The following is a 15679-nucleotide window of genomic DNA, read 5'->3' as shown; positions in this document are numbered from 1 at the left end:
ACGCTGAAACGTTATATTAAGCTGGTGTCACAAGTTTACCTTGCTGTACTGGTTCCAGTTGAGGGGACAACAAAAGCTAGACCGGAAACAAAACGAGGTGGAGTGAAGCAGTTTGTAAACATTTAAAATAAGCAGAATGGTGACGACAACACGTCATCGTCTCAGGACGTCACGACGTAGAGTTCTTCCGCCGCTAGGGGGCGGGGCCGAGCCGAGCGTCAGGTGAGAGGAGACTGTAATTAGTTATTTTAAACATTTAAGAGAGACAAAGATACATGTGAACAAATAAAATTAATTAAAAACATGTAAATAACGGCAAAGAAATAGGCCCCAGGTTACAACAGACTTTCAATAAGCAACCTAAATGAACTACTAATGTCTAAAATGGAGAAGGAAGAAGAAACATTATTTTTTAATGGTTTGAATTTACAGCCTATAATTTTACAAAATGATTTGTTTATCTTTCTCTATTTTGATTATTAAGCTATTCATCATTCTTATTCTTATTCTTATTCTTATTATCATCATCATCATCATCATATTTCCAAAGTCTTATCTTGAAAAACTATGTGTATATATAGAGTATGTAGATGTGTCACTAAAGGGTGTGAGAAAATAATAATAATGATTATAATGATAGAAAAAATAGGGACAAGAAGAAAAAGAAGGAAAAGAAAAAATAATGATGTACGTGAGGTTTTGTTTTATGCTGTCACTTAGTATTTATTTATTTGAAAAATGTAACAAATACTATAAATAATAAACAAGCATAACAAATAAGACACCAGTACATATGAAGCAAATTCCCAATTTACACATTTTCATGAAAAGCATAACAAAAATATTAAATATTACATATCCTTAAAAAAAGTATGAAGATTAGTACACTTATGGTCCCATATATGTAACTTAAACAATTAACCCTATATTTATCATCAATAAAACTCAAAACTCAGCACTTGATGCATTCTACTTTAGTTTATGGTTTAAGCATATGTTTATATCATATAATTTAGCACATTTTAGTATGTTTATATGTGTGCATTGTTTAACCTGGCTACAAAAAATCCAGCCTCTGCTCCCAGACATTGTATTTTCCTTTCCTTTCTCCTCCACTTTCTACCTTTGTTGTCTTTTCTTCCTTTTTTTCATTTTTTACTAAAAGTAGAGGGAATGGGGGTGCTTTAAGTTGCACCTTGACCTTTGGGATGTAGTAAACAAAACGGACACATTAAACACAAGCTCAATCACAAAACAGATACAGAGCAACACTAAAACAGACAAACACACACACGCATAGGCCTGTATTCACACAAAAGACACAAAAATGTGTTGCAAGTTCACTGCTGGAGTGTGTCCGTTTGTGTGTGTGGTGTTTTGTCTTCCAAATGGCAGCTACAGTACATCGTCTGACAGGAGTTTCTCGGAGAAATGAGGCTCCTCTCTGCACACGTGGCCGAAGGGCTTCCCTAATTGGGAGACATGTCATGGAGTGCAGCAGTTAATCACAACAACAGCCGGGGAGGACTCACCATTTGGGGGGAAAGGCTTTCCTTTTTCCTGTGTTTGCACATCGAGCAAACACAGAATTCACATCTACAAGGACTGTATTTGACACTGAGCTCAAATAATTGTTATCAGTCTTCTCTGCAGCTTCAGATAACGACTGTAAAGCTGCAGGATTGTGCATCTCTGTCACTGGTATAATTTGACTCAGAAAGGGAGTTTAGATGTAATTTCATCAATATCTTATGAACCCTGGTTGTAGAGGAGGAGCCCAGTAATTGATGACGTCTCAGGTTTCAGTAACACTAATAACAACATCGATTGCCAATATTTGAGGAGTTCATCTCCAAGAATAGGCTCGTCGGTCTGGGCCAAAGCCATTACCCAAAGTTCAATATCAGAGAGGAGCCAAAACTGGCCCCATCCTGTCAACCGGGCAGATAAATCGCCTATTAGCCCTTTGAATTTATGAAAATTTTGTGCAATCAATCACGATGTAAGAATAGGTGCCAAACGAAGGCTCATCTTATTTTAGAATTACAGAAAAGTCTATTCATGAGGAGTCTGTTTCTGTGAGGTGAGTAGGAGTGGGTCTATTTTAGTGTCTGCATAGGGCTGCAGCTGTTTTCATAATCCATTAATCCATCCATTTTTCATTTTTGAATCCTTTTTATTACTATTTTATTTATTAAATGTCAGAGAATAGTGACAAATTTTCATCACAATTAACCAGAGCCCAATGTGGCCCAACTGATACCTCATTTCAACAATTAGATACATTTAATTAATCATCCTGTTTATGCAGTCTTTGTTGTCATGTCAGACGCTGTCGTTTTTCTCCCACCCACCGCTCATCCTCGGAGAGTAACAGACAGATCCTCCACACCTGACACTCACAGCACACACCTACCAGAATCCCCACTAGACTTTTTATTCTGGTAGCTTATTGATTTAATTCTCTGATTCAACACAATATCCAGAATAAAATGTTGGCTTTGTATATTTCTGCAAACCACTGATAACTTATATCTGTATCTTTAATATGTTGCAAATATGCTGCAACTTTAGGTTTGTTTTCTCTATTTTCTCTTGTGGCAATGCTGTGGTGAATATTTAGTTATCTTTTATTATTTTTGGTGTTTTTCTTTTTTTGATTTATTTTATTTTTTTATATCTGATTTCTTTATAAATCACCAAAAATGGCATCATTAATCACAGCCAGAGCTGTAAAATCAGAAATTATCATTGGCTTTTCAAACTTCTGATGGTCCTTGAACACATCATGTGTTATTATATAGGTTTGCGAAACAAAATTCAGTGACCTTTCCAAAACTTTCAGAATATATAAAGTTTTCCAAAACTTTCAAAAAATCAGATGGGTCAACAGAATATTGCATAACATGGGCGTATTGATTTAACTTGTTTCACAAGTATTTCTTTTTCCAGATGCGTCAAAAATGGGGGTTGTTTGACCTCTAAGTCCAACTAAAACCCTTTTCTGTTGTGTTTTAGGTGTTTGAATATCAAACTCGGAAGACACTGGCCTGCTGGAATAGTCCTTGAAAGGTCTGGAGGATGTGAATAAAAGGTGTGAATGTCAGTTTGGGTTTTAGTCTTGGATGAAGTCAGTTGCACAGACATGTTTATGGATGTTTTCACATGCCTTTAGCTTGTTAGTCCTTGTTGCGTCAGTAGGTGGTAATAGCTGAAGGACCTACATAACACAGCAGCAGATTGATACCAGTTTCAAGGCCCTGATGAGCTGTGGCTCCAGTTGTTCGTCTGTCAGACTGAGACATTTTTTAACACGAGGCAAACAGTTACTCATTGGACGACCTTTTCATGCGTAAGTAATTGAACTATGAGTACCTGGACGCTGAATTCTAAATGTGTTAATGTGTGTGTTGTGGATGATGTTCCAGCTGTGGAGGTGGTAGTGGTGGCGGAGGAGTGTAACGGAGGCTCTCTGTGAGTCATGTATGCTCACATCACCAGGGGCTCCTCTAATGATGAAGCCACCAGTGAGGCTGGAAAAGCTTGTGTAGGAGTACAGACCAGAGTGTGGCTCCAGAGGACGGAGGAACAGGACCTTGTGGGTGGCTCTCTGCCTACTGGCTGAAGTCAAATATTACAAGACAAGGTGCTACAATACATCGAACATACAGACCACACTTACTTAAAATCAAGATAAAATTTAACCAATTCTGGTTTTGCAAGAGGGATCACTTATCATGCTTATTTTCTGGTTCATTTTTGTATTTTGGGTTGCTTCTAGAATTTATTTACATACTTTAATATTCAAATAACACTTTGTTTTTAGCATGTAACTACAGGCAGCAGTGTACTTGCAAACAGAGAAAATAACTGCAATAGAGAATAGCATTACTTTCTACTGTGAATTTTATCAATTCAAGAACTAAATAACATCAGCAACCCAGATTACTTGTTTCCATGATGTTAGCATATAGCTACATGTAGCATCACAGTGTTCCTGCAGCTGGGGAATGACTGTAATGGGAGTAGAGTGGCACTTTCGACCACGAAAAATCCCAAATGAAGGCTTCTAAATTCAACTGTACATGTTGTACATACAGGAATATGATCCAAAATTTGGGATAAATTAACATTATCAGCAACCAAGATTACATGGTCCCCCGATGTTACCATGTAGCTACATATAGCAGTGCAGAGGCTCTTTGTACCATGGAAAATCACCAATAAAAGCTTCTAAACCAAAATCTTCACAACCACACATGTTCCTGCAAAAATATGATTCGAAATTGGGGAGACATTAACAATATCAGCGACCACAACTTCATTATTCCTTGACATTAGCATGTAGCTACAGGTAGCAGTGTTCTTGCAGCCTTCAAAATCTTCACCACCGGACATGGTCCAAAGGGAATATAATTAGATATTGGTGAGAAATTAACAACGTATCCAGCCAAGATTAGGCTACATGTTTCCATGACATTGGCATGTACTTACAGGTAGGTTACTTCAAACATTTACCTCATTATGTGAAACTTTGGACACGTTAATATGAACATTTAACAGTGTAACATTATATGACAAGAAATTCAACGTCCAGTAACCATTTACAGGTACAGGGAGTGATAGATAATTAAAAACTTTAATAATGTCCTTGGGGTTGTCAGACTCAATACAAGAACAAAAAAATACTTCTACACTTTTAATTATGTTGAACAGTGTGTGTTTCCACATGTGTGCGTCTCCCACTAGGTGCACCTACGCACACAACCCTTATGTATGAGTCATGAATCCACCACGACACATGACATGTCCTTAACATCCCACCACCACCTCCACCACCACCACCCCCTCCCTCCTGACCGTCCCTGCTTCTGAGAGACAGATGAGTCAGTGACGGAGCATGCTGGCTTGTGCCAAAGTGATCAGCTTCCTCTCATCTCCTGTCTGTCCTCCTCCCCGCCGCCGTCCGTCTCTACCCACATGGCCCTGCCGCAAAAGGCTGTGATTCATGCACCAATCACCGTCTGAGGTTTAAAAATACGTCCTGCCATGCTGGAAGATGTGTCCCGCTGTCCTGAAAAGACAACAAAGAGGGACACAAACGTCCATTCTCACATGCATCATGGGAGAGTATTCAGCGAATGTTGGATGAGTTTTTTGCATGAGGCAGCTGTTCTCTTACTGAGGATTTACTGGAACAAAGATATGATTTCTGTCTCTCGAACTTCTTGGTTATCAGAATTTTAATCAGAGTTTTTTTTTTAGGAGGATGCCTGGTAGACATATTTCATATAATACCAACATTTACAGTCCATCTGCAGGCTCCAGCATCAAGGGAGGGTCCGGTTTCAGTGAACGTTGACAATGTGAAGGAGACCTTGAGTCTCCTTCAAGTGCTTTTATGGGATTAAAGATGTCCCGAACACTTTAAATTGTTTTTATCACGTAAAATTTCACACTAAAGCAGCAGCCAAGTCCCCAGAAAAAAATGCATACATTTCTGCAAACTATGGATGTGTTACATTTGTACATTTCATATGTATCATATCAATATTTCTGAAATGATGTAATATATGAGCTGGCTTGGCAGGACACTTTCCGACGCGTTTTGACCAACTAAACTGGGTATTTTTAGCCAAGACATGTTTTCCAAACACTAATCAACTGAAATTTGTGCCTAAGCCTATCCATTAACCACAGTGTTGTCACAGCATAAAACATTAAGAAATGTTTAAACCCATTAAAAATAGGCGATGCACTGCTTTCACATTGCTAATAGACCAGAGCTATGTACACGGCTCTGCAGCGGACAAGTTTGTGTGTGTGTGGGAGTTGTTTTGGTGTCACAGACAGGCCGGAGAACTGGTTAGCAAACAGCCTATGAAAACTTTATGGCTGTTACTTCTCTTTATATATCTCTTACTTATTCAGACTCACTTTTAAACTTTAAACATTTTGGTGGCATAACTGGTAATTTTTATAAACAATGTATTTTTAAAAAGTTTTTCCTTGTCATTGTTGCATATCCTACCTCGTCTCAGTGGGAATTTGTCTGAATCATTTGGTATCTGTGAAATAAAAGAAAATAGGTCCAAACCTGCTCCATGAAAATTGTCATAAGAATACTTTTACTACGTTTTGATGTTATATAGATAAAAATGGACTTTTTCTTTATCTTAAACTTAAACTTTTAGGGGTTTAAATCCCAGATGAATGAAATATCTGTCTCTTTAGCCACTAACTGTTCACCAGTCAGTCTCAAACTGTCTCTGTCTGCTGTTTGGTGCTGAGCGGGTTGTGTACAGTAATTTTAAATAATTTTAGGTTACATTCAAGTGATAATTTCCAGCAGCATCATTATTATGAGCAACCACGTCCACATTTGATAGTGTTGTTATAAAAATATCTATCCATTATTTAAATGTAATATGGGCATTTTCTTTATGGAAAGACTGTTATTTCACATTAACGTATATCAAATGGAATGTCAATAGTGACCGAATCTCTCCGTCACAGGTTGTTTCTCAGCGTTAACTGTTTTCTCCTCTGACGTTTCTCTGTTTTAGTTCCCTGCAGCAGCCTGTATTGATCTTCTATTTATTAGAAAGGCTCTGAAAGTGCTCTTGTAAACAGGAATCGATGCTAACATGTTTACTTTACACAATACCCTTTTGCAATGTTATTTGGCTGCATCGTTGCCATAATCATCGAGACATGAGTGCTTGTGACAGCGGCGTACCGACAGTCTCACGTATTGCTCATTATTCCGAATTTATGGGCTGAAAAAGTATTAATAGAGCAGGAAATGCTTTTCCCTTTGGCTCAGGGAATAAATAATTTCAGCTCGGCCAATAATTATTTTGGGATTGGAAAATAGCAGCGCTCAGTTTTTCTGCAGGGGCCTGGAGTCAGCATTTGATAGCATCTTGTGTCTCTCGCTTCCTGCAGAGTCTCCATTGATCTCCGTCCAAAAGACCACATCAAGCCATAAAAGCATTTCAGGACAGTCGCCAAGATGCGCATATCCTAAAGTGGTTATGATGCACGAGGCTTTTAAAGGTTTCTCCCAACTGCATGTCCACATGAGGACCGAGCGAACAGACCTGAGACAGGGGTGATTACTAAACACAAATGCATCATGGGAGTGTCTTCTATCAACTTCCAGTGGGATTAAAAGTAGTTTAAGGAACACAGTCTTTGCTTCGAGATTCTCAGCAAGTTTGAAATGCAAATCACAACACAATTTAACCCTTTGGAACTGGAGCAAGTATTTACAAGTTGCTTATTATAAGTATTTTAACCTTTGAAACCTGAGAAAATTGCGATTTCTGTCAAAAAACATGGAAAAAAAAAGGCCAAGAGCAACTTAAGAAATCTTCTGACAAAATTGCAAGGAATTTGGAAGGAAGGGTTTAGAAAATTATTTTTAAAAAAGCTATGAAACAATGTCCCAAAAAATATATTAATAAATACCATTATTATATATTTAAAATTATTTTTAAGCACTTTTTTCCAAGGTCATTTCCTCAAAAAAAAAACAAAAAACAAAACTTTTTTTCCCCTTGTTTTTTTCTGTCTAATTTTTTGGGTACTTTTCTGTACTTTTCATTTTTCCCCCCAACATTTTGGTTCATTTCTTTTAAGTTTTTCATTGCCTTTTTCCACATGTTTTTGAAAGAAATCAATGTTCAGGCCTCAATGGGGTAAACTGCAGCAAAACACCAGAAACACACTTCATTTTCATATAAATATTTATTGCAGAGGAGGTATCTTTTATGTACATGCTATCACAATATAACACAATATAAATCTACCAAATATTCCCATATATTGATGCTATAAGCTTGTCATAGAGCAATAGTTATAACAAGCACATAATACAGTGGTTTAGGGACAGTATCACTCACTATACAACTTGTAACAGTCCATAAAAGATCAATTTTTTTTCTTTTTTGTTCTATCAAGGGCAGTGAAACATCGGTCCTATTATATTTTTTTTTTCTTGAATTCATGCAGAAGCCACAAGAGCAAGATTTACGACGTTACAGCATTGAATAGTAGTAGTAGCAATAGTAGTAGTTGTGTTTTGCCGTTGGGTGACTTGGTTTGGTCACAAGAGAAGAGAGTTGAAATGAAAGCAGCTAGCCAACACCGTGAACGTAAAGATCCGACTGGTGGACAAAGAGCTACGGGACACTGTGTCGTCTATGTCGAGGTGGATACAAGAACAACGAGCTCCATTTGGGGTTCAAACGGTCACTGATTCATTGATGATACGGCTAAAATACAATGAGAATCTCCAGAGAAACAGACACCGGATATGTTTACACGAGTTAGTACACAGACACCTATGGACTGACTGAACTGAGGGACAGCAAGAAGACTTTCTGAAATTATGCAACAGAGTAGACTGAACTGAACATGTGAGTTTAACAGTGGGATATTGCATTGTCATTATTTTAATTTTTTTAATTTTAATTTAACAAAAATCTTGTTTGTGCTTGAGCCATTTCCGACCTAAAAATCTCATGGGCCCCAATGTGTAAATTAACAAAACATTCTCACTCCCAACTTGTCAAATACAGACACTAGGTCAGTGGCTGTTCTAGGTACTAGGGACGAGTACTTGAGTATTTCAGAACTTGTTTGGACATCAGTATTCTTCAAGCATATAAGGACCATTCAGATGGCACCAGTTCTTGCATGAAACGTTTAAATTTTGATGCGGTTTAGTCTTTCGTTCACACAAGTGCCGTTTTGGGGGCTTGAAAATGCAAACTATTGAAAATGGGTTCCAGAGTGTAATTTTTCGAAACCACCACCCATCCTGTTGCTTTGTAAACTGGCAATTATTCAATTTTCTCTTTTCTTTCCATTTGTTGGCCAATTTACATACTTCGGCAATTCTTCTGGCAAATTTTTGAGTACTCCATGATAAATTTAAATGTTACTTCAAGAGCTCATCCCTTTTAGATACCCCTCCAGCATCAATTTTGGATGTTCAGGGAGGGTGTGTAGATTTAACCTCATGACATGTGTATGTGTATGTGTACTTGTGTATTTTCAAAATGAACTTTTGTTTTCACAGGAAATATACAATTTCCAATTTTAAAATCCATACAAATGCCTACTAATTTCAAAATAAACTTTCTTTTAGGTTTAGTTCCTTAGGTTTAAGCAACATCATTGGCTTAAATGTATGTTTGTTACTAATGTAATGTAATGTCACATAACATATGTCATTTGCGTAGTATGCTACCCATGCTAGCACACTACATTATTCTTAAAATAACTCAAATTAAAAAACAAGGTTTCTCATAGGTCACAAAGAGTGGCCTCCTGTGTTTAAGCCCTAAGTTTGTTTGACCTGCTCGCCCTGTTTAAACTACAGCAGTTGCTTGGAGGGTCTAAAAATGCTGCCGCCCAATGCATCTAATACCACCGCTATATCAAACAGCAAGGTCCACTGATCAAGTGTCTTTTTTTCTTAAAAGTTGAGAGTGATATTTTGGGAGTTTCAAAAAATAAAGTTTTGACACCAGAAAAAAATACCTTTTTCATTTGTCATATTATATTGCTTTTCATGGTACTTTTGTTTGAAAAAAAAATCCTTAAATCTAACTAAAATTGTAGTTGTGTCAGAGCCTCTATGAGCTCAAATTTTTGAAAATAACTAACATGAAATAAACATTTAAAATTGCTTTCCTACGAGGACAAAAAAAGCAGCTGGTTTTAAAAATATACAGCATATTTTTCATCACCCAGGGCAGTAAATTTCAATGTGGCAGTGATTTCAAAGTCACTAAAAAAAAAAAAAAATTGAGGCTTTTTGAAATGTTGTTATCAAACTAGTGGTCCCCTGTTATGATCCTGCTACCACAATGCATGTCATGGATGACGTCGAACATATGGTCCAAAAATATCCATCAACAAATAGATCCATCAAATAATTTACAATCAATCCATGCATGTCGTCACTTCTTCTCTTTCAACAGAGCTCATAAAGGAGAGGCAATGACAAATCTCACGCTCTAAGGCAGACACTCCAAAATATTTCAGACGAGCCACCAACTGGTCAGTGGCGGAGCTTATTTCTCAGATATAAGAAGTAGAATCTAAATCATGTTTGTAGCGGCTAGCTGTAGAATTAAACAAAATCGAATATGGAAGTCAACAAATATTTGTCACTGCATTTTTTTTGTGCCAAAGAAATTTTGCAATTGAATTATGCAATCAAATAGGACTTTTGTAAAATTTTCACTGACAACACTGACAGTTAATAAGGACCCCTACAGAGCTTTGGATATTGAGAAATTGGACAGCAATTATAGATAATTACAATCAGTGACAACATTCAGTGATACCATGTAAGTCTCACAAGATACCATAAAGTACCGTAGATGCTATATTGATACATAGTTTTCCTCACGACTGCAGTTATTGTCAGGTGTTCAACAGTTAAAATAGAAGTGGGAGATTTCTTTTTTTCACTTGGATAGTGCATGATGGATATTTAGACATTTTGATACAAAACACTGAAGAAATCAAAACCCTCAAAAGGTTTAGTCAGATTAAATTTAAAATAATCACTGTTATCAATGGGGCTTTAGCCTGCATGAATAAAGGGGAACTTTGGTATTTTTCAAACTGGACCCTATTTACTCATAGTTTTTGCACAGTGACTAATGGGAAGAACATGTAACATCATTTCCATGATGTTATCAGACACCTCTAATTATCAGAGCCTGTGAGGGGCAAATACAAGAAGTTTAAGTGCACTCTTGGACAATACAATAATATTGTTAATGTTCTTAATTTTGATTATATCATAAGGGGATGAGGGAGGGGCTACATGGGTTTTTGATATTTTATTTTAATCTGTAAATCTTTTAACCTGGGAAGCAATTTATGCTCAAGTACTATATAAATAAAGATTATTATTATTATTAACAATAGAAGAAATAATAATAATAATCCAAAAATTAAAAAAAAAAACTGCTGTTGTCATGAGTCACCCAAACACAAAAACATGGTAATAAAGGGTCCATGTTGAAAAAATTCCAAAATTTCCCATTAAACTGGGAAGAACATGCATTACCCGCCATGTGAATTTTAAATAGAGAAACACAAAGAAAAACACTTATAGCAAATATTCTCTAATAATTTTAAAGGGCACTGCCATAATGTATAATGGCTGTTTCATAATCTTTCTAAAATATTACAGAATAGTTACACTTTAAACTTTATTTTTGTTTTAATGATCATTCTTATCAGTTATGGCAGCATCGTACTCCCCAGTGGACTTTGTTGTGGTGATGTTGCCTCTGTGTCGGGTTTTTAGCGAGTACAATGCTACTGTTAAAGCAAAATTATCCTTTAAGCTGTAGACTGTATCAACTGTTTTTAAATTAAATTGGTGATCTTCTCATCTTTTCAGTTTTGTGTTTGAGACAGAGGGAGTGTAAGGACATGAAGTGTTGCCAGGATGTGATCATGTATGAAACTCCAGAAGGTTCAACTACAGAATTACAATCTCACTTTAAATTCATGATATTGTGTGCACAGACACACACACACACACTTGGTGAAAGCCAACACAAAGACCCATGCTGGATTCATTAACAAAGCTGGTGCAGATTATTTCCTCAGTATTCCCCCAGTATGTAACTATCTCTACTTTTTACAGTGTACATATGAGCTGTTTTGTCACACATTCATGTTACTGCTGCTCTCATATCATCTTCACCCTGAATGAGCTTTTGGACACATGAAAGCAGGAAAAAGAGAAAACATTATATTTTTGTCAACTGCTGTAGTTGACAGCCCGGTAGGGTCCAACTACTCTCGATACCTGACTGTGCATGCTGTTTATATAATTCACCGTCACAAAAGTGCTGAAGGAGAAGCCACTTGCTCTGCTTCAGACTGATACACGACAATGCTAGTTAGTTAGGCACATACAGTACACCTCCGCAGACTTGGAAGCATTTTAATCTGCCGAGAACTACAATTAAATAGATCTAAACAAAAACTAAGTTTGGTTGGTGTGTGATATCCTGTGTGGTATCATGCCATGAAAATTAGAAGACAAAATGTACAAGGAGAACAAAGTCTGTCCTCATAATTTATGGAGTCGGCTAAAGTGCTATAGACTGATTTCCTCACTGACGTCCTTCCTTCTGTGCCAAGATTTGGGCACAGACTAATAAATTACCGCTTTAAAACCAACACCCTTCTTTGCAAATGTTCCCTTATTCTTTGGCTTTCACTTTTGCTGTTTTGTACATGGACCTTAATTTTCTCATGTCATATCCATCAAGTGATGATAATGCACAAAAAGAATCATGTAAGAGGTGACTGAATACATGATAAATGCAGATTTTCCAACATTGCTCGTGAAGTGAAAAGGCTGACTCAAAAGTTGCATAATTAGTCTAAGATTTATCTTCAGGATCTCCCGTAATAATCTGGAATGCTCGTCATGACTTTTTGTTTTTTTTTTTGTACATTTTACTTATTTTCAAAATAGGTAAAACAGGAACAAAACCTCGGAAAGGAAGGCAACTTGTGGAACTTGATCAACTTTTCTTCCAAGTCACCGCACTAATAGTAAATATTTAACGATTTCAAAGTGAAAAAAAGTACACATCAATAACTATAATCTCAGTGGTCCATTTAGTGTCATGCCTTCTTGCTCGATGTGCTATCCTCAAAGTCCCAGGGACAAACATCCGCCTTTTTGGCAGCACTCACAGCTCCGCCTTTAGGATTTGGACTGCTCTGTTTCACTACAGAAGCACTTTTGTCTGTACCTTTTTTATCTGACGTATCCTCAAAATCCCACGGACACACTTCGGCTGGCTTTGCTTTGGCTGCTCCCACGTTAGCGCTTTTCCTTTTTTCTACCACTGGCACCTCCTGATGACTCTCTACGTCCCACGGGCATACCTCGGCCATTTTTTGCTGGCTCACGTGTTTCTCTGAAGATTTACTCTTGTCCTTTGCTTTTGTTCTACTTTTCTCATCATCAGCATCTTTTGATTTCTCTTTCTCAACTGTTCTCGTGGAAGGGGTGCCCTTCTTTTGTGACGGGGATTCCTTGGTTTTGGGTGCTCGAGAGGGACTAGGCGTCCTCTCGGAGTTTGGAGACACGGCAGTGCTGTCAAAGTCCCAGGGACAGACATCGGCTTTTGAAGGTGGCGGCTGGAGTGAGCCTGCTTTGGGTGGATCTGAGAGGGCACTTCTCCCTCTCCCATCCACAGGAGAGGTGCCTTTTCTTTGTGACATCGTATCCGGTGATGGAGCTAACTCTGTCGTCTTTTGAGGCTCTTCGAAGTCCCACGGACAAACATCCACCCGATGTGTTTTGGAGCTCTCTGTTGTAGAATTAGGCTGCTGCGGTTTCGCAGGTTTGGTGGCTTGACTGTATGTTTGCTGCTTTGAGCTTTCCACTTGACCACCTTGACTTTCACCTCCATCTTCCCACGGACATACATCTGCTCGTACAGCGGTCGCCTTCTGGAGTTCCTTCAAATGCTTGCCACTCGATGGGGACTGATCCGAAGCTTTCTGCTTCTGCTGCTGAGATCTGCCGCCCTTGGTGCTGCCTCCGTGCACCGTTGTGGTTTCCTTTGGTGCAATGGACACGTGTTTTTGGATCTTGTTTTCATTTGGAGTTGGGAGGTCCTCCACCTCCCAGGGGCACACTTCGGACAGATCATACAGGTCCTTTCCAGTGACTGGATCGGAGCACATTGTCGGCTGGCTACTGCTCACCGGCTGTTTCATGATCCTGCCGACCGGCGCGGTCTGTTTGTACTCAACCGACTGGCTGATAATCATCTTGGGTTTTTCATTTTCATTTTCCAGCTCTGCGCTGGCCTTTGTGTCTTTGCTCTTTGGCTGACTCTTCTTATTGCTGTCCTCCGTGCTCTGGGCCTTTCCTGTCAAGCCCAAAGTCTTCTCTTTGGCACTGGCGATGACGCTGAGGGACTTCTGCAGCATGGAGGCTCGCGGGTGAATGGGTTTCTTGTCTGCAGTGAGGTTATGGGCGCTGGCGGACTTGCACACCAAAGGAACGGACTCTGTAGATTCACTTGGGGCACTTATATTCTCGCTGGACTTCTTCTTGACCAGTTTCTTGCCCATAAGTGTGTCCAGGAGGGAGCCTTCAGCCGGGGTCATCTCCATCTTGTCTGTTGCTGAGCTGTTGGAGTCCTCACTCTGGTCTCGGACGTGGTCATAGCTGCTGTGGGACTTCTTAAGGGAGAAAACCTTGTTTTTGAGCGTCTCCTCCTTCGCTGGCTTGCCTGGGTGAGTCGGATCGAAGGGGTTCTTCTTCAACATGCAGATGCTGTTGCGGTTGCTCCCATGTTCTCCGCCCTCCTTGTCTTCACGGCTGCATTGCCGGTGCACCGATTCTGGAATCTCGGTGATGCGCCTCATCAGCGAGCGGCCCAGCCCTTTCTTGGAGCTCCGCTTCTTCTGGAGATGGGGGTTGTTCGCCAGCATCTTCTTCCTCTTGTAAATCTCCAGCTGGGAGTAGAGTTTCTTCAGCTCCTCCTACATATTCATAAAACAATCAAGAAGCAAAGTTGCCTGTTTACAACAAATAATCACATTCATTTTTGCTTAAAAAAGGGATTTCTAATAAAAACACTGTTACAAAAAAGCAGACATTCTACTGCACAGAGAACATGCAGTACAAATTCATGACACGTGACTACAAACGGTCGTTAAATGATGCACTACGGAATATCACATGCGTGCTGAAAAAAAGCAAAGACAGGACAGTCTCGGACAGCATCAAATAAGGAAACGGAGTGTGTTTTAATGTTAGGTCTGAAACAGCCTAGAAGCTCTTTAATTTATTTCTGTCTCTTTGCCCATCTGATACAATGAATGCCCTCTAGTTAACAGGCTTCCCCAAATCTTTTGCTTGAGAGACTTCTTCAGCTCTAACAGACAAACAGAAATCTCTGCTCACGTTGGTACGTTTTTCCCAAAGACTGTCGCAAGACCTTACGCCACAGCCATTAATAGAACTGAGATGGCCCATTTCGTCTGGTGTCTGCAATAAAAAACTGCCATGGCTCAGTATTTTTGGACGATTCACAATGATATCACCAGGTTATGCAATGGAGAATGAAGTATTACAGGAAGCACAACTCACCCGAATGTCCTCAGGGTCCAGACTGTGTTCACTCCACGCTGATGTGATGCTGCTGTTGAGATACGACCCAGAGCGACCCATGTCCAGCTCGTCCTCATAGGCCTCAGAGGCTATATCATCTCTCATGTGGGTGCCAGCAAACAGGAACTGGTGGAGCGGCAGAAAGAAGAGCAAAACTTGTTGTTGCACATCAAAAAAAATATCTGATTTCTTCAGCAAAACTGTCGACGCTAAAATATAGTGAATTCATGAAAAATATTAGAACTATGTGAACTATGAGGGCAAAAAACAAACAAAGAAACACGATGATATTCAAAAATGAACTTCACTTTAGGATTTTTTTGAGGCGTAAATACATTGCCAGAAGTCAAAAGCCCCAAACTGACTCAATGCCGCCACCACATTCAGGCTAAAAAGCCGCGTTCGGCGTGATGATGCTCTGTTTTCTATATAATATTCACAGCATTATCTTTTAATCTATATGGCACACTTGAAAGTAAGTTACAA

General features: G+C 38.9%; 1 protein-coding gene across 1 annotated transcript in view; it reads right to left on the bottom strand.

The window, feature by feature from the left end:
- Positions 1-11315: 11315 nt before the first annotated feature.
- The window catches only part of gpr158a (G protein-coupled receptor 158a), a 74508-nt gene continuing 70144 nt past the window's right edge, over positions 11316-15679 (bottom strand). Inside the window, exons 10-12 of the mRNA XM_042510498.1 lie at positions 15173-15319; positions 14987-15070; positions 11316-14562 (exon numbers count right to left, since the gene is read on the bottom strand). Of these exons, the coding sequence (XP_042366432.1) occupies positions 12682-14562; positions 14987-15070; positions 15173-15319 (2112 nt within the window). The 3' untranslated portion in view covers positions 11316-12681. The remainder of the gene's footprint in view (positions 14563-14986; positions 15071-15172; positions 15320-15679) is intronic.

Source organism: Plectropomus leopardus, chromosome 21 (assembly GCF_008729295.1).
Source record: "Plectropomus leopardus isolate mb chromosome 21, YSFRI_Pleo_2.0, whole genome shotgun sequence".
Lineage (NCBI taxonomy): Eukaryota > Metazoa > Chordata > Actinopteri > Perciformes > Serranidae > Plectropomus > Plectropomus leopardus.
The sequence above is the reverse complement of the archived record's forward strand: the minus strand, read 5'-3'. Positions and strand labels throughout refer to the sequence as shown.